The sequence below is a fragment of the Aquila chrysaetos genome, chromosome 4, assembly GCF_900496995.4.
Source record: "Aquila chrysaetos chrysaetos chromosome 4, bAquChr1.4, whole genome shotgun sequence".
NCBI classification, from domain to species: domain Eukaryota; kingdom Metazoa; phylum Chordata; class Aves; order Accipitriformes; family Accipitridae; genus Aquila; species Aquila chrysaetos.
Window position 1 is genome coordinate 37444870 of NC_044007.1, and position 25321 is coordinate 37470190.

Below are 25321 nucleotides of genomic sequence, written 5' to 3' on the forward strand. Positions count from 1 at the left end.
ACTAATGCGTTTGAGCAATGCCTCATAACTGCCTTACTCCCTAGAGAAACCAAATCTAGCCTTGCCCTAAACTCATACCCACTGAAAGAGATGTTTACAGCACTGCTATACTCCACCAGAGCAGAACACAAATACAAATAGCTGAATTTGACTGACAGAAATGGACTGTGTTTGTGCTAATGTCATAAAGGTTGCAATCAACAGTTGCTTCTCTAAGCCGATTCTGTCATTCTTACTCATACTGAGCAGTACGTAGCTCTAGCAAAAGGAAACTTTCACAGCAAAAAATTATTCCAGCAGTAAACTCCTCCTTATTATCAACTCTGATCAAGCGATTTTCCAAACCTTAGGAACATTTATTTTCATAATTAAGAAAAACTAACTGTTTAGCCATGTGAATTTGCTCAGTGTAAGGAATTTTACCCATGGACAAGTATTGTACGGTTTGGAATTTTACTGGAACACAGTCTGAATTTCTCGATTCTACAAAATACTGTCTTTCATTCTTTGGGTCTTTTTGCTAGGTGGATGTTTGTGCAGAGTGTGAAAGTGAAGGTTTTCTTCAATACCTGTTGAAGTCATCAGCAGAGTGTCTTTGACTGCAGAGTTTCAAGATCAGTGCAAGACTGAATGGAGTGGAAATCCCACTTTTTCCCAACAATCAGCCTTGATTTATTAGCAGTAGACTTTCCACTGCAAACCTTAGAGAAGAGTTTGCAGATGTATAGTGACAAAACATTTAAGTATCTTGCCACAGGTCAGTAGGTGAGAGTTCAGGCCTTGTCCCAGATCAGCCGAGCTAAAAATGAGCATCTAGTACTCCTGTTGGCAAGTTGAAGTTAGAGTGAAGTGATAGTAGCCACACCACTTAGTGTGCCATTGACTACAGAAACTGAGATGCCTTAAGCGGATAAGGGCAAATAAATGTATAAACAGATATATATTTAAGATGGATTAACCGAGTAGCAAGTTTGCTAAGAGTCTATGTTATTCACCTATCATGTATATCTGCCAAATGGACTGACTGCAGGTAGGGATCCTCCATGTCCAAGGCTGAGAGACCTGCGGAAATCTGCTGTGTGGATCACTTCTTGAGTTAGGCACCCAAGAAAGCAGACTTGGGCTTTTGGGCAGTAAATCCATGCCAGGACTAGAGATAGTAGGTCAAATTATACCAAAAGACGGTCTTTGTCTTTTCAAGGTTCTTGGAAGCTAGTCATGCATTAGAAATTTCCAACCAGCAGTCCCTGTAGGACCTGTTCTCAAGGGAAAATTCAAGCTGACTCTTGCCAGTCCCCTGAAAGGCCAAATTTCTTCTCATGAAAGCTGGCTAAGAAATGCTCTGGTGGTTGTAGATGCAGCTCTTCTGTTTCCTTGCATCAGTACCCCATAAAGAAGAATATTATTTTTGCCAGCTCAAAGAACTCCCACCAAACTGAAGAACTGTGGAAGTGGTATTTTCTCCAGATCCCTCATCTTTCCAAGAATAATCCCTATGCATCCTCTGAAAACTCTTTGCAGAGAATCAGCACACAAGGAAACTACTACAGGTAATAATGGAGAACTGTCTTCAGAATGAGAGCTGAGGAGACAGACACATAAGGCCTTGTCTACAGGCTTTTTAGTGACACTAAAATGAAAAAAAGAACCACAAACCCTTGATTTTGGATCATACTGTCTTTGCCATTTTCACTTCTCTTTGCTTAGTGTGTACAGAGTGTCAAAGGAGAACACATCTAGCAAACAGAAGAGATTTAGTTACTGACTTAAAGTAGTTCTTAAAAAAGCATGTGTTGGTTCCTACTTTTTAATAACAAAATTTACATCACAAGAGCAAATAATTATACCCCTATCTCCCTCTCTGACATGGCCACAAACTTAATTAAGCACATAAAGAGGAAGGAGACGGTATGCTAAAAAATTCAACAATGCTTCTTAAAAATGTTTTTCTTTCCTTCTTTAACATAACAAATCTTTTAAGCTGTAATAATTTATACTCTTATATGAGTACCTCTTTGATTTCAAATTTTGTCATAATTGGTATGAAGCTTTAAAAATTATTGACTTCCAGTTATCTTTGGATCTTGCTGATAAGGACAAGTTTTTAAAATGCTGTCAGAGAGACTGAAGGATTTAGAAAGTAAAGTCTGATTTATAAGAACTGAGAACCTAGATCTCATTTCCATAAGACAAGATATGCACTGTCATATCTGTTTTGCAAATGATGTTTGCTGGGAGATGTTGAGATGCCAAAGTGACCCAATTCTGTTCAGCTATCATTGGCTTTGAAAATAGCCTCTTTAAACTCTTATGTCTGAGTACATTTGAAACTGTTACCCCCAAATTTTTTCATTCTTTTTGCTGTAGAACACTAATTAGAAGGTATTAATTTAAAAGAACTCAAGGTGACTCACATAGCTTCTCTTTTTGCATTGTTAGTTTTCCCACTACCAAAAATCAGCTTTACACCTGGCTGCTATTATCTCAAAGTAGTCAAAGAATGTGGTAAATATTATCCACATATAATTTATTAAAAGCTGAGTCAAAGAACAGGTGTTGCTATTGTAAAGATTAATTTTGCAGCTCTTCTGCTCAAACTCATAAATTATGAACTCCTGGGCCCCCTCAACACTAAATCACACACACAAACATCCACACAGATTTATTAACTTTAGGATGAAAAATGATGTGTAATGTTGCCAGCTGCTCTACCTACAAGCACTGGCATCAGCAAGTATGCCAAGCCCCTCACTGACTCTCCACTTTACAACTGTGAATTGGCAGCTTCTCTTTGTCAGCAGTGGCAGTTCTGCACTTTCTGCTTGACAATGACACTAGCATATAACCTCAGATGGGGATGATAACGTTACTGTTGTTATTTTAATAACATTTATCATTATTAGATTTCAGATACAGAAAGTATTGCTTTGATCAAACATTTTTGTTCTACTCCTGTAGTTATATTAGTAGAGACACTGACCTACTATAAAGGGTGCAGCAGTTAACTACGTTGCAGTTAACTGCACAGTCAACATGGTTTCACAAAGGGAAAGTCCTGTCTAACTAATTTGATATCCTTCTATGATAAGGTTACCTGTCTAGTGGATGAAGGGAAGGTGGTGGATGTAGTTTTTCTGGATTTTGGTAAGACTTTTTATACTGTCCCTCACAGCATCCTTCTGGACAAGTTGTCCACCTATAGGATGAGCAGGTTCATGGTGCACTGGGTGCAGAACTGGCTGAAGGGCAGAGCTCAAAGGGTTGTAAGTGAATGGGGCTACATCTGGCTGATGACTGGTCACCAGCGGTGTTCCTCAGGGTTCAATTCTAGGCCCAGTTCTGTTCAATATATTTATCAACAATCTGGATGCAGGATTTGAATGCACTGTTAGCAAGTTTGCTGATGATATCAAAGTGGGAGGTGCTGTTGAGTCTCTTGAGGGACAAGAGGCCTTGCAGAGAGATCTAGATAGATTGGAGCATTGGACAATGATTAATGGGATGTAATTTAACAAGTCCACATGCCAGATCCTGCACCTAGGACAGAGTAACTCTGAGCACAAACATAAATTGGGAGAGGAGTGGCTGGAGAGCAGCGCTGCAGAAAGGGATCTGGGGGTGCTGGTCAACAGCAGGCTCAGTATGAGCCAGCAGTGTGCCCTGGCAGCCAAGAGGGCAAACCGCATCCTGGGGTGTATCAAACACAGCATGACCAGCCGGTCAAAAGAGGTGATTATCCCGCTGTATTCAGCACTGGTGCAGCCTCACCTTGAGTACTGTGTGTAGTTCTGGGCCCCAAAATTTAAGAAGGATGTGAAGGTCCTTGAATGCATCCAGAGGAGGGCAACAAAGCTGGTGAAAGGGCTGGAAGGCATGTCCTGTGAGGAGCGGCTGAGGACTCTGTGTTTGTCTAGTTTGGAGAAAAGGAGGCTGAGGGTCGACCTCATTGCTCTCTACAGCTTCCTGAGGAGGTGAAGGGGAGAGGGAGGTGCTGATCTCTTCTCCCTTCTATCCAGTGATAGGATGCGTGGGAATGGTTCAAAGCTGCATCAGGGAAGGTTTAGATTGGACATTAGGAAGCCTTTCTTTACCGAGAGGGTGGTCAAACACTGGAACAGGCTTCCTAGAGAGGTGGTTGATGCTCCAAACCAGTGTTGAAGAGCCATTTGGACAATGCCCTTAACAACATGCTTTAACTTTTGGTCTTCTTTCACTTCTCTGTTCTAAGTGCCATTAGATCCAGGAAAAACAACTGTTATTAGTTAGGCAACTATCCTCTCTACTGATCTGGTGGTAGGACAGAAACTTTTATCTATAATTTGTCACTCTGTCACACTGGGCAGTGACAATGATCTACCAGGATTCTTGGAATCTGACAGCACAGGATCTTGGATGCTCAGAAGTCTTTACACCCATGCAATTCAGGTACAGCAGCTATAAAAGAACCATGCTGTGCATCTGATGTGTCCTGAAGCATCAGTGTCCCTGATTACATAATTAGCACCAATCTATGTGTGCACAGCCAGTCCTACCGATATTTGTGGGATTGTAAATTCATTACTGAAAATACACAGGAAAATTCATGTGCACAGAAAAGGCAGGTACCAGGCTCTCCCTTTGGCCACCTAAGGAGAGCTTCAGCCCAAAGATAAGTGAAAGGTTCAGGTCCAAGTCAAACTGGACTTACTGGTTTGGACTAAAATCAGGTGGACACACAGAACTTCATTTTAACACTGTACTAGTGTGAAAAAAACTCGCACATGCTCTTCAGTATCTCACTATGCAAATTGAAATTTCATAGTCAAACCCCGGGCTATATATGGATTTGTGAAACTGGTATGTGAATAGAAAACTCTTAGTTTTTTTAAGTGGCATAATTTAAAAATATATTCTGTTTATTTGCCATAATTATTATTAATCATTAATCCCTTACATAGCTGTTCCATTCTGTGAAGAAATTGTCTTTTTCTTATTTTAACTCTGCACATTTAAAGTAGTTTTAGTAGAATGTATTAAGTTTTCTAAACATGCTGATTAAATCATCTGTTCTTTTCAAGTATATCACCTGAAATATGTTAGGAAATATTTTGCATATTCACCCTTGCAGATCACAAAACTACTGTGAATTAAAAAAGAAAATGCAAAACATTTAATATTTTCAGCAATATTACTTACAGGTACTTTGTAGGCAGATAGAACTTGTTACAGTTTGAATGTATTGCAATTTATAGCATGTTACTTGTTGTTACTTGTACTGTCATTTAGGTTATGATCCTGCTGACCTTTGCTTTCATGATTAGACAACTGCTTCAAAGAGTATAGTATATGAAAGATTACTTGTATGGTTAAGAGCTTTTTTTTCATACAGAGGAATTCAAAAGAATGCAGGCAAAATAGAGATAATGGAGTCACAGGCCTGAGGAAGGCTCTACCTTTCAGAGCTACTGGGGGTTTTTGTGGGGTTTTTTGCTGGTCAATACAGATTTACTAAACGGAGTACCTATTTCACCTTCATGCTACTTCTCTGCAACAGCTACTTTAACACATCAGGACAAATTGTTTCACTTAGCTAAGTAAACTGTGTTCTGTGATCATTTTGTCATTGTTCAGTGACTATAGGAAGGCTTATGTAAACCAATCCTATAAAGTTCAGCCCTCAAACAAATGAGTAATTGGTACTTATGAGAAAAGCTCCAGTGCGCAGGCATGACATCTTCACAGGATTTGAAGATATGAAAAAGAGAAGTTAAAAGTTTGAGGATTTTTGACATATTATCTGGTCCTAACAAATATACTTACATTTGTCTTGGTCAGCTTCCACTCCTTCACTTTCTGTGTCACTCGGCAATATCCAAGGTTGATGAGCAAGCTGAAGCTGTTGTAAGAATTCATCCTGCCACAAACAGATCTATTTTAGATAAAATGATAAAGAATGGTTCTATATCAATGCAGACTGTAGTGAACACTCTAGCCTCAATTAACTAGGGAGGAGAAAACCTTTAATAAAAACAAATATCTTGTTGTGAAATAAAACCAGAATGTAGAGGATAGGCAGGCTCCCCAGATTTTTTTTTTTATTTAATTCTTATTTATTTATCTATTCTGGGAAAAAAAAAAAAAAGCTGCCTCTAGCTATCTATCTGCTATAGCCACAGATATATACATATTCATCTTAAAAATGCAGATATTCCATCTGTCCCTGCAGTTTTTCGACTATGCCTAGACATGTCATGCACAGTTTGCTTAAGTAAGGCTTTGATTTGTCAGATCTTTCATTGTCTCCAGTCTCCTAAGAACAAGAACCTGAAACTTCATTTAGAACCTATGGTTTTATTGGAGAAGGAGAAAGTCTAAGAAGGAAAAATGATATGGAAACTTTTGTCTCCAAGATACCACAAAACTCTAAGCATCAAAATATAAATGTTTTACACAGTTAAAAATCCATACACAGCTGAATATATGCTTTTTAAAATGTTTTACAATTGCCTCCTTTTTTATATAATGTATATATGTATGTATACAAAAATATTTTTCCATACACATACACACACATATATATGTGAGCATGTACACACACAGACATATAAAATACTTTGACAGGTTCCTTCGCAATATTCAAGGTGAGAGATGAGACTGGAATGCATAGTTTCATTTTCAAAAGCAGTTCAAACATGCAAGTCTAGTCTCTTAAAGCAAACTTAAACACTGGCCAGGTATCATAAATTCTTATAAGTACCTGAAAAAAAGGGGAGTTAATAGCCCTGTCTTCTTTTACACCAGCTGAAAACCCGAATCTACATATGCAAAGTTAAACTGTATTGCACAATGCTACAGCATAATTTTTATTAGGCTATCTGGTTTAAAAACAGAAACAGGCTTGTTTAAATAACTTCTTGGAGACCAAAGGCTGTTCAATCAAGATCTAACTCACTGGGAGTAAATTATTAATTCTGTTAGTAATCTGTTAAAAAATCCACAAAGACTGCTGCAATGGCCCAACACTAAGCTCAGGCAGGAGTTCCAGGCCTTATGCAGGTATTGCTGTTTCAAATGTGCTCAGTGTTTGAGAAGGTTGCTGACTACAGCACTGAACTGGGCAGTGTTTTGGTTCATGGAACAGGATTCTTGCAGTAGAAGCGAGTGGCTGTCACACTGATCAGCACACTTTTTAATCTTCCAAAACACAGAGCAAAGAACTGAGCCAGGCAGCAGAACAGAATGGAAGTATCTGACCAGAAAGAGTCCTCATCACACAAAGTTATGCTCCATACTCCAGTAAGTAGGAGGAAAACTTGTGTTAATCAATGCTATATTCAAATAAGCTGAAATTTCCCGCTGTTAACAATGACAGACCAATAAAGATTACTGAATACCACTTTAAACTATCTGGATAAATAAAGTGCTTGTAAAATTCCAAGAGTTCAGAAAATGAAATGGCAAACAAGGGAGTCAGTAGTATTTTCATCTCAACAGCTATTGATAACTATCACAGAATTGTGTCACTTTAATGGAATCCATCCTAAAGAGATAAGCAGGATTCAACATTCCTTTGTCAATTTATACAAAACACTAAAGGATAAAGTAAATGCATAAAAGTATCTCTGCCGAAGGATCTGGAACCCTGATTTATTAGTTTTATAGAGATAATAAAACTATTTCTCTAGGTAGCATTTCTTTGCTATAATTCAATTCAGCCCTGAACAGAGCTGATAATAAAACACACCTGTTAGAACTTTGTAATATTATGTGTGCCAAGAGGCAGAAACTTGTCCACAAAATCTCAGATCATTTTAAGTCTTGAGCATTAAAAAAACCCAAAACATTCTTAACAGCTGATATGTTAAGTACTTGCCAAATTATTTAAGATTTGTGCTATAACAAGATTAAACCACCCTGAGCAACAGCATGAACTTTACTAAAACTTAAGAAGAACTCTGAATTGTATTTATCAGTAATAGTTTTGTATTTTAGATTTGTTATGTTACTCTGAAACAGATTACAAACTAGGAAGCATACATAAGGCATTGAGATATATGTTAAAATTCCTGATAAATAAACAAGTGACAGCACACAGTGTAAACCCATGCAGATTCTGAATTCTTTAATTCAAGCTCCTTATGGTAAAACATGCTCCTGGTAGCCAGTAATCACATCCTTTTCAACTGACTTGTTCTCATCAAATATGTATCAACTAAGAGTAAGGAAGCAGAATTATTTGCAAAATCTTATCATAGTATCTTCTATAGGATTGGCAATATAACCACAGTGTATTCACATCTAGTGAAAATTCCCAGTTCACACCATAAGGCTAAAAAGAATAAAGGCAATTTCCCTTCTTTTATTTTACTGTTTTTATACAGGAAGAGGATACAGAACCCACAATGAAAGTTGCAAAATAATTTACAGTATCATTCTTGAGTTTTATATGCTTGTGATCTGTAAAAGTGCAGAGAAAGACAGAACTTTGTTGTTCTTCTACCCCAGACCACCTTTGACTTTTAAAAATTTGTCATCATGGTCAGAGAGAAGCTGTGCCACAAGAGAATGAAATCACATGGCCACAAATGGGGGGACACTTCTACCATGGCAAAAAATGTTAGAACAGAGATATGTCCTGGATATGTTCTGTCTAAGCCCACTTCCCTAAGTGACCAGGAACTTCAGTGGGCAAAGATAGCTTAAAAGAGCTCCCAAAGCTTATAGTAGAACACTCCAAAGACAGGGCTAGGAGCGGCAGATGAGCCAGACCTCCACCAGCTACTTTATGACATCCAAGGGCCTTTACAGCTTGGTAGAGGAAGGTCTTCAGTATGAACCTGACATTTTAGCAGTTTTCCCCGTGCAAGCAGAGCTAGTCCCAAGACGAGTTTCCATTAAGTCAAAGGTCACCTGTGCATGTCAGGAAAGGATAAATACGGTTTGAGCTGGGTCACTAGCAGCCAACGTACTATTGTACCCAGTGAGCAAAGAGAAAGAAAAGAATTTGCCACTTCTAGAAGGGATTATAACAGAGGATAAGTTACTGCATAGAAATGCTGAGATTTAACACCAGCTTTACAGTGAGTTTGCTGGATGAAACTGGACGTGCTATTCTAACGGTAAAACAGGGTAATAATATTGCTCATTTCTTAAAGTTCTTGAGACATATATATACATATATTAAAAGCATAAGAGGACACTTCTTGTTAGAGCTATCAGCAAAGCTTGGGATTTGGCAAACAGAAGTAAAAAGTCACAGCACATTAAATGGGACTCATGGTTATTACTACTATAACTACAGAAAGGCTGTGGAAGAAAGCATTTTTAATTGCCTGCTTTGTTACAGGAAAGATCAGAAGTGATGGACAGACTGGATGTCCCTTGGCGGAGATGCACTGCTCATTACATGGCACTTTCAGGAGTCTACACAATAATTCTAGCTGGCATCACGTGACTGTATCAGTTAAGAACAGGACTGCTTAAAAAGAAAGAAAGAAAAAAGAGGAGTGAAGTGTTCAGTGGGAAACAATGAACCCCTTCATTTCTTCTGAACATTTTTAGTTAAAAATGAATGTCAATTCTCCTTTTCTGCTATGTGAGAAAATTCCAACGCACAAACACACCCACCCCTCAAAACAGGAGACAAAGGGGGTTTGTTTGTCAAAACAGATATTTCTTAAAATTATGTATTTTTTCCCATGGAAAATTTCTAGTTCGAAAATATATTAACTGTCCATGAAAATACTTTCAACAGAACTGTAGTCACCTTTAGTCCTCATGTCTTTAAGTTGGATATCCAATTCTAGGTGAAGAAGTAGCTCGAGTGATGGGATTAGTGCACTGCCATTCAAACACCAAAATGAGGATTTTTTTCACCACCAAATTTAAGTAAGATTTCCTCCCCAAATTCTTTAGTTCTAGAGTTATCTGTGCCTCATTTCCTTTCCTTCATAATAAATAATGGAGGCCATATACTTAATTGCAAGACTATACTAAGTATCAAATCTCTAATTTTCCTACAGCCATCTCTAAGCAATATCATTATGAACAACATTTTTTAATTTTTTTAAGAAGTCGTTAGACTGATAATACATTGTGTCAAGTGTTATACCCAACAGATTTTTAAAACAAATGATACTTCTCAGAAATAATTATCTAAAGGTATGGTATTTTTTTCAGTCTTGGAAAAAAGCTCTCCAGGCTTTGACAAATGGATTACAAAGAGATTCATAATAAATGGTGGGAACTGACTTACTCCACCATTAAAAAATTAGCAATCTAGATATATAGGTCCTTTTTGAGTCAGTATAGGACTGGCATTTCCTGAGAAAAAAACTCACCTTTGTAAGGCATGTATCTGAGACAGCAGGGCTATTCTTTCGCAGGTGCTTTCATTTCCACTGCCTACACACTAAAGTTATCTTTAAGGCAGCTAAGGTTAGCAGAGGAGAATCCCACTCAAAATTTACAAGGTACTTTAACATTTTGGGTTTTTTTAATAATTCTGTAAAAGCCATTAATATGGGACAGGAAGTTTTTATGCTCTGAATCAGCGTAGTTAACATGCATATAGTACTAGACAGTGATTCAACAATGTTGGACATTTTCTCATTGCAGTTCAGTTTTGTGTTTCGGAAAATTTGTCCATTCAGCGATGCCTAACTAATCATTCCAATGTGTCCAAAAAATGAAAGAAGCAAACCAAGGAAATATTATCCACTGCCAGTGCAGCAGGAAAAAAATACCTTGGAATCATAAAGACAAGATGAAGTTGTGTTTAATATTCCAGAGGTATGCACCTCTTAGGAAAAACTGTGAGGCTAATAAAACTGCTATGCATCATGCAGGCAAAACCCTACAGAGCTCATGGAAAAATTGGGGGACACGAGTGTTTCAGTATGATTTCTGTAATAATCCTGACATTCTCTAATCAGTACCTCTCAAAGCTGAGCAGTATTTCCTTGCTAATTTTCTCATCATTATATCTCAAGTTCTTTTCAGAGTAGTAAGTTACATTAGGTATACTGAAGTTACTTCAACATAAAACACAATCTAGTCTTCACATTATAGCCACTCTTAAATATAGCAAAAACATTAAATTGAAAATCTTACTTCTGATAAACTGCTTCTCTGAGTAGTGACAGTTCCAACAATGTCTCCACTCATTTGCACAGAGAGCCCTGAAGCAGCACTGAGGGTCCTCCCCATTTGGCTCTTAGATGTCAAAGATCTGCTTCTTTGCATACTAATGATGCCTTCCCTATTTCCTTGGTTGCTAGGGGTAAGAGGCCGTGACAGCAAGCTATTCGGGGTCACAGGTCTGCTCCCCGGAGTTGATGGAGTTGGTGGCCTGTTGGTTTGTGTACCGGGCGTTGGAGGCCTACTGTTTGCAACACTGGAGATTTGTGTTCTGCTGTTAGTGGGCAGCGGTGGTGATTTGTTTCCTTGGAGCTGAATGTTCTTCCCTGTCTGAGTTGGCACCTGAGGCCTCGGATTTTGGCCCTGTGTGGCTTGAAGATGGCCTTGATGGTCAGATGTAACTAAACTATGATGTTGGATACTAGGGCTTCTTGAGAGCCTTGCTTCTTCCCATAGCGCTAGGTCTTTCTCAATATCTGTGCACACACAAACAAAAACAAAAAGAAAGAAAGAAACTCACTTTCTGTTTCTTTCTGGTTTAAAACTCAGTGATTTTCTCCAATATAAGTGACAACCTGAAGCTGTGCAGAGAAAATCTATTCACCCTTAAAATATAAGGCATCAGAATTAACAGTTCAAATGTTTGACAAGCATTTCCTCAAAGTTTATTTACATTTGATTTACTACAAACAGCTATCCCACAGAAACAAAATACTACCTCTTCATTGAACATCAGTACAACCTATAAAAATCCCTCTCATTTCTTCAGAGTTATCTCTCTGTGGCTTTTGCACAGTTTCTCATTAGTAGCAAACCAAGATGGTGCAGTGAGCTAAACTTGACATCTTCAGCTGCAGTGAAAGGCAATCCAAAACTGGTTCAAAGCGAGAGTTTTGCTTCTGGCCTCGCTGTCTATTGCCCAACCAAATCTCTGGGGGAAATAACCCTTGAACTCTGGCACATCTGGATCTGTGATCCTGTTTGAATCTGAATTTTGTGCTCTGGGCCGCCGGCAGCGCCACAGCAGGTGACGAGGTCACCAACATCTAGAATCCAAGGAGAAGAGGTGGCCACCATTTGGTGGTCCAGTCCCTACCCCTCACACAGGCATAAGGAATAAGATCCTATTTAAAAACAGAACAGATCGGGGTAGTGATGAAAAGTGTCTTCTGAATTAATTTAAATCATATTAATGCTTCTAACGAATTAAATCAGATACACCCAACAAAGTTAGGTGAGGGTAGCTGGAATTTAGGTTAGCATTGCTAACATACTGAAAGTCCTCCCAAGTAAAAATGTCAAGCTTAAGGAACAGTTTACTAGTTTATTTTATTTTACACAATTGTTACAAATTCTCACTCTCGCTGGCATGTACTCTACTGTAACTTGGTTTTGATATGGACAGTTGGTTATCTTCAGAAAAGCAATGCCATTTCCCACTAAACTGTATGAGTCACAGTCCCAGAAGCTGTAAATCACCAAGGCTCTACTGATTTAAACACCTATTAACTGAAATTGTATAAAGTAAGCATTTCATTTTTATTTTGATAGCAATAATTTCAGGTTCTAAAAGTCCAAAAAGAAACAGATTCTAAACTGCATATTGGAAAATCAGACTTTCTTTCACTTGTGTTTACCAGTAGATATAAAAGGAATGCTGTATGTAAAATAATTAAAGATGTGTTGCCTTTAACATTAACTTATTTTATAATAACACCTTGAAAAAGGGAAAATAAGCTATGTTAATTTCATGTTAATAGTCTAATATAAGATATTCCACACATTTCAAATGCTATTACTAGAAAAGCTGGTAAAACTGAAATAGTTGTGAAAGCCTCAGATAAAAGTGTCTCTCAACTCTTAAAGGATTAAATGTTTTGCTGTTAGTAAATTTCAAAACATAGTTATTGTTTCTAGCACAGAGTTAGGAATATTTCTAATTGCCACCTTGCTGACCTATTAATTATTTCCATTTTGAAATAATTATGTCTCAAAGAACTTTTCCATTATGCTTTTAAAAAAATCAATACACATCACTTTGGAACATGTAAGATGCCTGGCAAAAATTCAGGAGCCAATAAATGACAATGTGGGCTACCTGATTTAAACCAAATGAGGAATATGTTCTTTTAAAGGTTCAGCTTAGCCTATGTCTTTGCAAAATTACTGACCTCTAACTTTCCCATGATGATTCAGTATGCTAAGAAATTATCTGAATATTGAATGATTTAATAAGAGTTAAATAAACATTTTATTCTGGCTCATGTTTCCTTAATTCCATGATCAAGCCTGCAGATAAACAAATTATTCTAATCATTTCCCCACATATTATTAACATGTTTCCATAGTGTAATTTTTCAGTTTTATTTAGCACACATCTTCTTTCTGATTTTGCTTCAATATCAGCTTTTCAACCAGAAAGAAAAGAAAAAAAAAAATAATCACACATCTCCAGCTTTACAGTATTATCTGATCCATAGTAAATACCAGAATTGAATTATGACTTTGGATTTTTTAAATCTCTTGTCAATGTCATTTAAAGGAAAATAAAATGCAGGCAACAGAGCAACACAAAGGCATTTTACTTTCATATCAGAAATACCAGAATAAGGATATGATTCATAATGCACTTACAAACTGTTTATGCATCTAACAGTTCTTTTTGTGATAAAATATATTCCAGAAGTATCCAATGACCACAGAATCAGTGTAACAAACCAAATTGGCAAGATACTGAAATTAACTACCAAAAAAAAAAAAAATTCTCCACTTGCGTGTGATATAAAGCAGCCACAGTAACATAAGAGACTGGATCTTAGACAAAAGTATTACTGAGCCATATGTAGAGAAGGAAAAAAACCCTGATTGCTTCAATATCTGATTTTGTAAAAATGCTGCTTTCAAATATCAAGGTACTGACGCAGTTGCTGGCAGTTGGTGCTAGTCCCTAACTTAGGCACCGGCACCAAATTGTGCTTTATGTTAGGATTGAGTTCTATCCAGCACGTAGTCCATAAGAGAAAGACAGGCTCCTTAAGAAAGTGTATCTGAGACAGGGGACCACATTTCATCATTACACAGGTAATCCAAGTCATAGTTCAGGCATCTAAATGACTGCCTAGTACTGGGTAGAATTAATAGTTTCCAGTGCGCTTGGTAAGAGAACTGAAACAAAGAGACTTGCTGATATCAGAGACACTTGAACTTTGCAAATGTATGAGACAAATAAGGCTAAGCAAAACCACAGCATTATTATCTGAGGTCCTCTGAGATAATTCTTCATGGAAATTATGTTATGCTTGTCTGTGAGGGGAGTAGTTGTCTCAAGAAGCACTGGTGTTATAATAGGACATGAATTATTAGGAATATAAGAGTCCAATGTCTAATAATTGGGCTGTTTTCTTGTCAATTTCTCAGGCAGACAAAAATTAGTGAACGGCAGAACAACTGAACCCCACGTTACAGCATTACTGAAATAACGGGCCCAAGGCCAAATGACAACAGCAGCATTGATGTGAGAGAGAAGACCTTGCAGGTCATGCAACAGCAGACCAAATCTCAGAGACTAAGTGAATGTAGCTAGTTAGCTTACAGTCAATTAAGTATTTAAAATTCCATATTCTATTGAATATGGTAGTTATTACTGTCAGCTTTGTCAAGGGAGATCTAAAGGAACCGCATGTTTCCAAACATACTCCATACAAGAACAGCTTGTACAACCACAGAAATGCGACCAGTTAGGCCATCAGTCAAAGTAGGGTGATATTCACCAGAATCCTCCTGAGTAACAACTGCAGCAACACAAGGGAAGGCAAGTGCCACCTCAGTGGCAGAGGCCCCTGGGGTACTCAGGTCCCTGCTATGTCACAGAAACCTGGCGACCACAGCTCAGTCTGCTGGTCTCCTGGTTCCCACTAGATGTTCCTCGGAGAGAGGGCTCATGGATTTTCAGTCTACTTTGGCAGTGGCTACATCTCTAATAGCTACACTGACTTGAACTTGTCAAGAAAGATTGAATGACAGTATCTCTGTCTTCAGAAACAAAAACCATCTACAATTTCATTTGTAGATATCATAATTTTTAGTTCTTGTTCCATTCCAAGCAAAACCTTTTTCTAAAGTGCTTCCCTCATTGTGCTCATAGCTTTGTCTTCTGCCTTTACTTCAGCTGTAACAGCCCCTGGACAAAAGTACAACAGCTGTACCTCTCTCTAGAGGATACAGCTCCTAAGCCTTTCACACCAATATTATTGGTAGGATAAATGTCCGAAGTCTTTTAGAAAATCACACTGAAAGTGGTAAGCTCTCTGCTTTACTCTCTGAATTAATTGAAAGAAGGGTCAGATAAATTTCATTTCTCCCTCCACCTCACATACACAGTCTTTATGTTCCACTTCTGCATTGCATTTCATAGAGTTGGCCCATGAAGCGCAGCTTTCACCGTATGACAAATAGTATGCATAATATAGGACTAGCATGTGATAGGTCTACGTCATACCTTATAACTAAAGCTGAAGATAGGAAAATATTGATTACAAAGAACAACAAATTGCAAACTATATCCTAGGATATCCCTCACTAATTTTTATAGAGCTCTGAAACATATTTTCACTGAAAAAAAAAAGGGGGGTTTTGTTTGACCTTTCAGAAATGGTTACTCCATCAAAGATGTTGCAGATGTTCCACTGCATGGAAGTTAACAGACTTCACTTAGCCAGAAGTCTCATGAACAAGGTGGGCTTTTCCTGCAAAGCAAGCTATTCTCAAGCTAAAGGTCCAGTGCAGCCTCTTCTAAAGACTACTTAAATGTAGGTGAATCATCAGTACCTCCTTATTGCATAAGTCTTGGTGAAATGTAAAAACAAAAAAAAGGTGTGTTATTAAGCTGTCAGACTGCAGCATATTTAACATGGTTTAATTAGTGTTTAATTACTATATTTACTGTAATTACAGCAAAGTTCATTACATCTACAAACACAACAATAATTGTGCTGTTTCTCTTCAATGAAGAAAGAAGGAAGTTTAAAGTTTTTATCTTTTTCATCAGCACGTGAGATAGATCATTTTTTCCTTCACCTAAAATATTTGCAGAGCTAGCTGGGTAAGTACTGTTAGGTGTTTTATGATCCCTTGCTACCATACATACCAGCTAAGTGTTTCTCCATGGTCTGAAGTTCTTTTGCTGCTAAGGAGTCCTGTAAGAGTTTCTGCCTTGGGGAACCTCCAGGTCTGACACCCATGGCATCCAGGGTCCAAATCGTCTGAGAATTAGACAGAAAAAAAGAAAAGGGAATACTTTTTAATGTAGTTTCACATTTACACATGAAACAATAAAAAAAGTGGTATCCTCATTTAGAACAGTGAACCTGGTGCTTTTTCTGTAGAATATATAATACTTTATGCAAAATATTACAAAGTATCATTTCTTACCTTAAATAACATAAATACTAGGCATTATTTAAAAACAACAGTTCTGAAGTAACTCAAATATATACCTTCACACAAGCTCTTGTTCCACGCTGAGACATCATAACAAGACAAATTCTTCAATGATTTACATTCTGTGCAGTTCCAGTTACTTAGTGGGGGTTGCACTTACTTTAAATTACCGTAACATTTGGCACTGTATCTCTGAGAAGCAGCACTTCTGGGAATATCACAGCATTTCCTAATCAAAATTGCCAGTGCTGTTTTATCACTGCAAGGAGTATTCCTTTCAGGAACAGCAACTAAATCATCAGGGCAACAGAGCAGTTTGGAAAAGATGCTGGCAAACAGGCCACCTCCCCAGTCACCTCTACTATTGGAACACTGTGGTATTCAAAATTACCTGCATTTTCTGGAACCCACTCAATACAGCTACAAGAAATGATTTTAAAATATACTATGAGGTAAACTTGATTAATTTTTTTAATGCTTATTTGAAATACACAAAAAATATATGACCATGTGTGCAAGACTTGGTCATAAAAACAACAAACAAAAACATTAATTAAAGCATTCTTAACAGCCTATCTGAAATAAATTTTACATTATTACCTCACCAAAACATTTCATCTGTAGTCTAGGGGGTTTTGGTGTTTTCCCGGGTTTCCTAAAGAAACAAGGTTTATGCCTTGGTCTCATTGTCATTCACCTCCAATTTTTTAATTTTTCGGTAAATGTCAAACAAATTTAGATAGGGGCCATGGTTTCAAAGACATTAATCTGATGTAATTTCAGGGAGAAGAATGATTGAGCAGAGGAGGGAGACCCAAACTGGTGACGCTGTTCATGGAAGGTATACAGGGCTCTGCTGCTACGTAGTCTGCCAGTCTGGAACTGTATCACCAGCAGACATGTGGGTTGCTGCACACAGCTGCAGCACGTGATGGTACTTTTCTGGCTGGACTCTCATGTCATAGGGAAAGGTGTACCACAGTTCAAAGGATGAACATGAAAATACAGGTTTGATGTCATCTCTGGTCACAAAAAATTAGCTTAACCATAACACTAAATAAAACACTGTAGCTGCCTTCCCTTTTAGAAAAGTAAGCATAATTCTGCAGAAGTGAAATGTTAAATGTGATATATTTTACACCATTTTTAATCTGTTCCAAATAAACACTGCCTCATATGCAACTGATCATTGTGAACCATGTATCTTTAAAATATGTTAACACAGATTCGTATTTATAAAGCAACAGCTATACTGTAATGCTGCACAGGCGTACATAAAAAAGCCTAGTCATGTTTATCAGCGTACGAAATAGTTGGAAGCTGCAGATAATTCTGTTGTTATTAACTCACAACGTTTTTAGAACACTAATGATATTTTTTGATTTGCCAATTGTTTTTTATACTAGTTCTGCTCTGATTAAAGTTACCTGTATTTAATCCCAGGTAAATACACAAGAACAGCTGAATAAAACAGTAAGTTATTCAGAAATGGAACTGATCCTGCAAACACATTTGTTTCAGACAGATCACTAGACCTGATTCACCTGTTCCCCCAAGAGATTTTAAGCATTTGTCACTTCAGTCCTCATTGTGAATTCTCCATCCAAATCATAATCTGGCTTGTTGAGGTCACTACAGAATATTAATCTGTATTAGTTACCCAATATCTATCTCTAGATGGAAGAATATTTTATTCTGTGAACAATTCCTCTGAAATAAACAAAACTAAATAAGAGATGGGAAGGGACAATACAGCCTGTAACAAAACTCTAATATTTTAATTTTCAATCTGTTTTTAGATATACTCTTGTCCCAAAATTTTTATGGTGGAAAAAGGCCATTTTTATATATGTTTTATAGTGTATATTTTCATAAGGGGGAAAAAGCAGCAGAACTTCAATAACGACTATAGGGGGAAAAATCCCCAAGGTTATAAGGATGAATCCTTTCTGAATATACAATTTCATGCACAAACACAACTCTGATGAAATACGGAATAAAAACTAGTCAGTGGTCTATGGTAATACTTGAAAACCAAATTGCTCTTCTAATATTCTTAACTCAGACTATTCAAGTCTATCATAAGCAAATTATTATGGGTTTTCAATAACTCTCTAACCTCCTAAAAACACAGATTTCCAAATGTTAGCCTGGTGAGAGGGTTTCACTCTCCATGTCCTATTTTCTGGAAATGGAATGGAGTTATCTTTCTCTTCTACAAACCTCTACTGTTTCTTCTTACATTCTGCCTTTTCCTCTACTGTACTCCTTTCCTTTATGCACAGCAATCATGTAAGACACATACAACTAAGGTGACTGTCTGAGTAAAGGCAGCTCTCTACTGCCTGTAGTAGAATCTAAGATAAATGGTGAAAAATGATTCTTTAATGGTAGTCATCATCATAGTGCTTTAGATGTTTATAAAGACATGAGTAATGTTTAAATTAAATCACTTGCAATTAGGAGACTCCAAATCACAAAGATCATCAAACATCAACAATACATTTGTATGTTTAAATACAGGTTTTAAAATCTTATATAAGTTCATGTAAGACATATAGATAAGCCTGTGTATAAGCACATACAGGCACACAAAGACAGGTACACACATGCATTTAATAAATATTTGTGTCTGCCTTCATCCTGTTAACACACAGCTACAAAGACATACAGAGTTTGTGGTCAGTTCTGGATGTAGCACAGATGTATACATTCTTTCTAAGAATAAATATTAATCTTGTATATGATTTAAAACAAATACATGTACATATGTTCAGTCTCTACTATTACATATTGTTCTATGTTCAAACTCCCTTTCAGATACACAGTTCCAACACCCTGTGAAATTAACAAGGTAACTTTGGATGAATTTTCTGCCCATTTTTCGTAACTCTTCCTGTGCGTTTTTCTGTTCTAAGTAATATCACAAGCTTATAACATTTTGTCACACAATAGCTTCACAAAAGACTAGAACAGTATTGCGATGCTAGTTATGAAAGATGTGATATTTAATATTAGCAATTTAATTCATGATAAATTATGATAGTGCCTTCCAATTAAACACTCACTTAACAGAAAATAATAATGACACGGAAAAAAAAAGGTAAAAGAGTTTATTAAGACATTAAAACTGTAGTGTAACCATTTTTTATTCCTTCTCTGAAGCTAGATATTTCAGGGCTATAACCAACAACATTTTTGGAGGCAGGCTCAGGTAATTTTTTTTTATATATCTAGATAATACTGAACATAAAAAATATTTTTTAACATTTTGAGACTATGAGTTCATCTAAGTGAATAATGCATAAATATAGACAGAGGTCCTCAGTGTCTCCAGCACACAATTTATGCAACAGCCTTATTCCTAATAGATAAACACAAGCCGAAAGTATCTTCCAAACTACAATTGCCCTTGATTATTCATTAAGCTTTATAAATATTAGCACAAAATTTATAAATGGCCTATTTACATTAACAAGATTAACAAGATCTAAATATGAGGATGTTCCTGAAAGACAGCCTTGTCTTTCTAACTTGTAGAAACAGCTCTGGGCCCTGTTCATCACCTTCAAACTTTGAAGGTGAGGCAATGTCTCTTTGCACCAGAAATATGTTCAAACAAAGCCCTCAAGATACATTTGTCAACTTTTAAGGTCAACTGTGTGTCCATTTCTTAAGTGGCTTTCTTTACATATCATCATAATTTCTTCACATGCAATACATTCATTAATGCTTTTTTTACTTAGACCACTTAGCCAAATTACTGCTAAAATAAAAAATTACAAACAATAAAGCCAAAGGTAGTCTCTCTCATCACTGATTCTCTGAACTTCTGGAAAACAACATAACTTACTGGGAATGCCACAGTGGAACAGAAATACAATTAAGGAGGTCATGAATAAGAAAGTTTTTCCAAGATCACTGTATGTGCTTCAATCTGCAGCAATGTTAGTTTGACAGCATACATCAGTAAAGCTTTTATCCCTAAAAAAACCCAGTGCAGATGTGAATGGCTTGATCTCAGCATCGAGCTAACTTGACATGGTCTGTGTAATACCCACTGACACCTGGGGAGTTTCTACAGAGGTGCAACATTTCAGAATAGCTAAGGCCAAGAGGAAGGCCTCCAAATCACCTACAACATCATCTGGAAATCAAGTGCTTGTTAGAAAATAAATTACTTTCTTGCGGACCACAAAAAGTGTTAATAAACAATGCAGCATTATGTTTCTATGTCATTTTGGCCTCCCTCAGAGTAAAACACCCAGGTACTCACATGCACATTCAAGCACACATACACATCTCTTTTCAGGTGTGGGAACAGTCCCCACTTCACAAGGGAAAGTGCTTCTTCATTTCTAAAGACTATCTGAATTGCACAATCACAATGAAACAATGAAAAGGAGGTGAAACCAAATTAATTAGCTAGTCCCTGGCAAGCTGTAAACATATGCAATGGATTTTGATTGAACTTTTTCTTCTACATAGTTTTCTAATCAAGTGCAAATTCTATTGGTAACTTCAGGAGGTAATACTGTAAGAGACAACCATGCTTAGCTTTCTATGTATAACCTACCATTTCTTTGCTGAATAGTTTAAATATCTTAAACAGACACATTTGACAGAGATCTCTCAAAATAAAAAAAAAAATCCCCTTTATTGAACAATTTGTTTGCAAGTGTCCCTTCCATTCTGACCAAGCAGCTGGCAAGGACAGTTGTTATTCATGCAGCAGAACTTTTTGTGCAATATTTTGTTTGAAGATTCTTCACACAATATGTATTTTCTGTAAGTGTTCACCAAATGTTTAATCTTTCAGCTTCCATAGTCTGTTCTAGTACATAAGGTGAGCTAGTCAACATGGTTTTTTGGTACTGTAAAAATAATAAACCTTCTCACAACTCTGTTGCAATATTGGCAGCCACCTCTAATCCCCACCTTCCACATCAGGGCCTGTTCTACTTGAAATGCCATGTAATTGAAATTACAAGCTTTTTGCTTCCCATGGCAGTCAGCCAGTACATTTTACACTAAACCTTTCACTAAAAAAAAATGGTGGCTTGAGTTAACTTACACATAGTTCTTCTGTTTACAGGCAAGAGGGAAGGAAGATATATGTGGGCACCTGGGAATCACATTTGTTTCAGTTTCTGAAGTGTAACCAGAATAATTTTTTTCTAAGCTTCAGTCCTGTTTTACTTACCGTTATTTGGACTAATATTTTTGAATTTGTCATGCCCAAGAAACCAAAATTTTAGACATGTAAAAACAAGGTACTCATTGATTTTTTTTTTACATATTTTTTTTAAAGGTCATAAAATTCTTTCAACTTAAAATTACATTGTAGAGGATTAAATATTTTCAAATAAGAGTATTTTCACTCCAGAAGACATCTGCCCTTCTGTCTGCCCCATGAAAGGTCTCCTTGGAAGCACTAACCACACGCTGCATGCAACGCCTGCCAGCAGGGCTGATGAACTGAACTTGTGAGGAGCCAGGGCCTTTCTGGAAGCAGCCCTTATCCCTGGGGATGTGGGCAGAGAGATGGGGCAGCCTCGTCACACATCACAGGGGTCAGGCAGACACCTAGGGGCTCAAGTTTTGCAATATGCAACATGATACCAGCAAAAAGAATACGAGCAGGTAAGAAGTGAAAAATATTAAGTACTTCAGGTGTTCTCCAAAGTAAAAGAGAATTTTAAAAGTAAGAAATAATTATTTTGCAGCTGTATGTACAAAATGCTGTCTGTTTTATGGGATTTGTTTTACATACGGAATGTCTCAACCAAAGAGGTTCAAGGTATGTAATTCAAACTACTTGCAGGAAATATCATTTATTTCCCAAGAACCTTGATGTTACGTTAATTTAGTTAATAGTAATCAAACTTACATGTTTGCAGGTTTTTTTGGACTAGCTGTGGAGGAGTTGCACTAATCTAATGTTATCTGTTATTATTATTATTTTTACAGAAAATTTAAAAATTTAAAGTTAAAATTTAAAATTTTAACTTTATGTGCCTGAATTTCCACATACTTACAAAGGTCAACTTGGATTTGAAAACTTTTGTATCAGAACACTCTAATTTTGTGTGTATAGTATATAAATATGACCTTTATTATTCATACTACCTCACAGGCACACTGCTGTTGTTCCTGATGTGGCAGTGGAACCTTAAAATACTTATTTTAATGACTAACTTGATAAATGCTAAACAGCGACCCCAATCCAGCAAATAATTTATAGATTTAAATACTGAACTTTGGGTGATTTATAGCTGTCAATTACACCCCAACTTGTACAAGTAATTAAGTTACTTCTCAGCATTGTTCCCAGGGAAAATAGTGGGAAAAGCTAAGAAAATTTCTAACAATTACAATTTAAATCATGTATCACCAGAATATAGCTGAATTCAACATCATTGATAGCAAGAATTAAAAGCTTAATTTTTCCTTGTGCATGAAGCCTCAAGGCATTTCACAAATTGAATTACCATTAAGGAATTTCTGTATTTATCACAGAAAATCCATGTGTGTGTTCCTTCTAGGAAAGCAACTGAAAAGTTCCAAAGCAGTAGGGAAAACAGGAGAAAACTTATTTAAAACAAAACACCTTTATAAAAGAATTCATTAGAGTATTTTCCCCACAGTAATAAAGAGCAAAAACCCAAGGCAAATTCATGCAGAAATGCCTTTTGCAGTCGGACAACTTTTTTTCCCACAGTTTCTGTTACACTTGGATTGGTTTGCCTTACATGGATAATTTGCAAAGAAAAATATACCTTTTTATGTGCACATGCAAAGAAAGATGAGTGAATGCAAAGATTCACATAAAAAAACAGTAAGTATGAGTCCTGTTAGATCCAGGTGGTAAAAGAAGCAACTCGGAAGGCAAAGGTTACTCAATGTGAATTGCCCAGTGCATGTGCTCTCTTTCTTTATGTTAGTCACTGTAAATTTAGTAACTTCCCCTGATACCTTACTTTTCCATTTCGGTCAGCATTCCAGCCCACCTAATTTTTTCCTAGTATCACTTCAGTGTTTTCTTAAAGCTTGCTAGCCAAATATTTATAAAACGCATTTACAAAATCCTAAAGTAAAATAGGACTCCGAGTTCACCACACTGCAAAAATCTCAAGAAAAAGCTTTGCATTTTGCCTGGCACTTTTTGTTACATTAAAATATTTGTCAGAAAATGAGCCCTGCAGTAAATTAGGATCTCTAGGGACATTTTGAATGCTGCTTCCACTTTGAATCCTTGCAAAACACTTGGGAAGAGTGCAGATTCCTGTAAATACTTCAAATTGCTTTTTGCTAGCTTTACTCGTTTATTCATTCAGTATGCCTTGTTTGGGACTGTGCAGCACTGAAAATGTAAGTTCTCGATTTTTCAAATATCAACTCTCTTCATGAAAAATTAAGCATAGCAAGAGTCTATTAAAGAAGGTTTAAAGGAAAAAGGTCTAATTACAAAAACTTCCAGAATCTTCAGAAATTGAACAGTAAACATATACAATATTACAAGAAAAACATGTAACCATAGTATAAATTACATGAAGCATGTTATAGACATAGATGTTGCCTATCTCTTCTAAGTACTGGTATCCAGATTGCTTTAGTCTCTACATCAAAGATCTTACATGTGGACTTATATACAGGACATGAAAAAAGAACACACAGAGCTCTTTTCTAAAGATCCTTATGCATAATTCTTGCTGCTTTATCCTACAATTTTTCTCAAAACACTTCTCTGAAGGCCAAGGCACTTTTAAAGAAAATTTGTCAAATATACATGAGTAGAGAGAAATTTATGATAATGATCCATTTAACTAGCAACAGACTCAAATTACCCTATTGGAATGCAGTACCAGTATTAAACATGGCACACCTTGAACCAGATCAGGAATTTTTCCACGTAATATGCACATTTGAGTAAATGTCAGGAACCAATTTGTCCAATTTATGAGAAATGTCTGATCAACATTGTATTTATTCTATTTTTCCCTCATCTTGTATCTCATATAATATCTGAAAATCATTTCAAGTCTTGAGAATGTATTTTGGTATCAATTCTGAAGTAATTTTACAGGCCTATTTCTTACTGTTTTGAAGGATTTGTGGGAATCCATTGCAAGAATGCATTTATCTTCACAGCCTTCCTATGAGGAACCTCAGTTTTATCTCTATATTTTATATGTCAACACTCAAAGAATAAGTCTCACTGGAAGTTATTAGGGGACCATGGAACAGATCTCTATTCCTTCAGAGCCCCAAAAGGCAACAACAATAGTTGGATCATTTTTTTCTTTTTGAGGAGATACAGTTGCAGACAAACATACGGTGTTGGATAGCTGCATCTTATTCTAAATAATAAGCCATTTTAAAGAGAGAAAAGTACCCAATCAGCTAGCTACACACTATTTAAGAGCTTTAATATACAAACCACAAAAAAACCCCAAAGCAGGTGAACTAACATTTACTGGTTTATGGCTCCTTAGTAACTTAGGCTAAGGAATTTTCCAAGAGCTCAGGAAAAGTGAAGCTGGCTGCCTTTGCTCTAGGGAGAGGTTGGGTGGGCAGAGCAATAGCTTCAACTGCTCTTCTCGCCTTCTCTTTGCAGCACTGGCAATAACAGCAATAGCCAGTGTGGCTTTCAAGGATTCAGCCCAGGCAGCTTTGCTGCCTCTGGCAGTCTACTGCTCCAGGCAACCTTACCTATGCCTAGAACTAGCAGAGCATTAAACAATACATGTACATATTGTTTGTC

At 36.8% G+C, this 25321-nt stretch overlaps 1 protein-coding gene across 3 annotated transcripts in view; it reads right to left on the minus strand.

The window, feature by feature from the left end:
• Positions 1 to 25321, minus strand: part of C4H8orf34 (chromosome 4 C8orf34 homolog) — a 179996-nt gene that overhangs the window by 7410 nt on the left and 147265 nt on the right. For 2 of the 3 annotated variants that reach the window (XM_030011511.2, XM_030011510.2), the window contains exons 11-13: positions 16265 to 16379; positions 11092 to 11594; positions 5800 to 5893 (exon numbers count right to left, since the gene is read on the minus strand). In XM_030011511.2, coding sequence (XP_029867371.1) covers positions 5800 to 5893; positions 11092 to 11594; positions 16265 to 16379 — 712 coding nt within the window. Of the gene's footprint in view, positions 1 to 5799; positions 5909 to 11091; positions 11595 to 16264; positions 16380 to 25321 lie in introns of all 3 variants that reach the window. The other variant, XM_030011509.2, reaches the window with a different exon arrangement.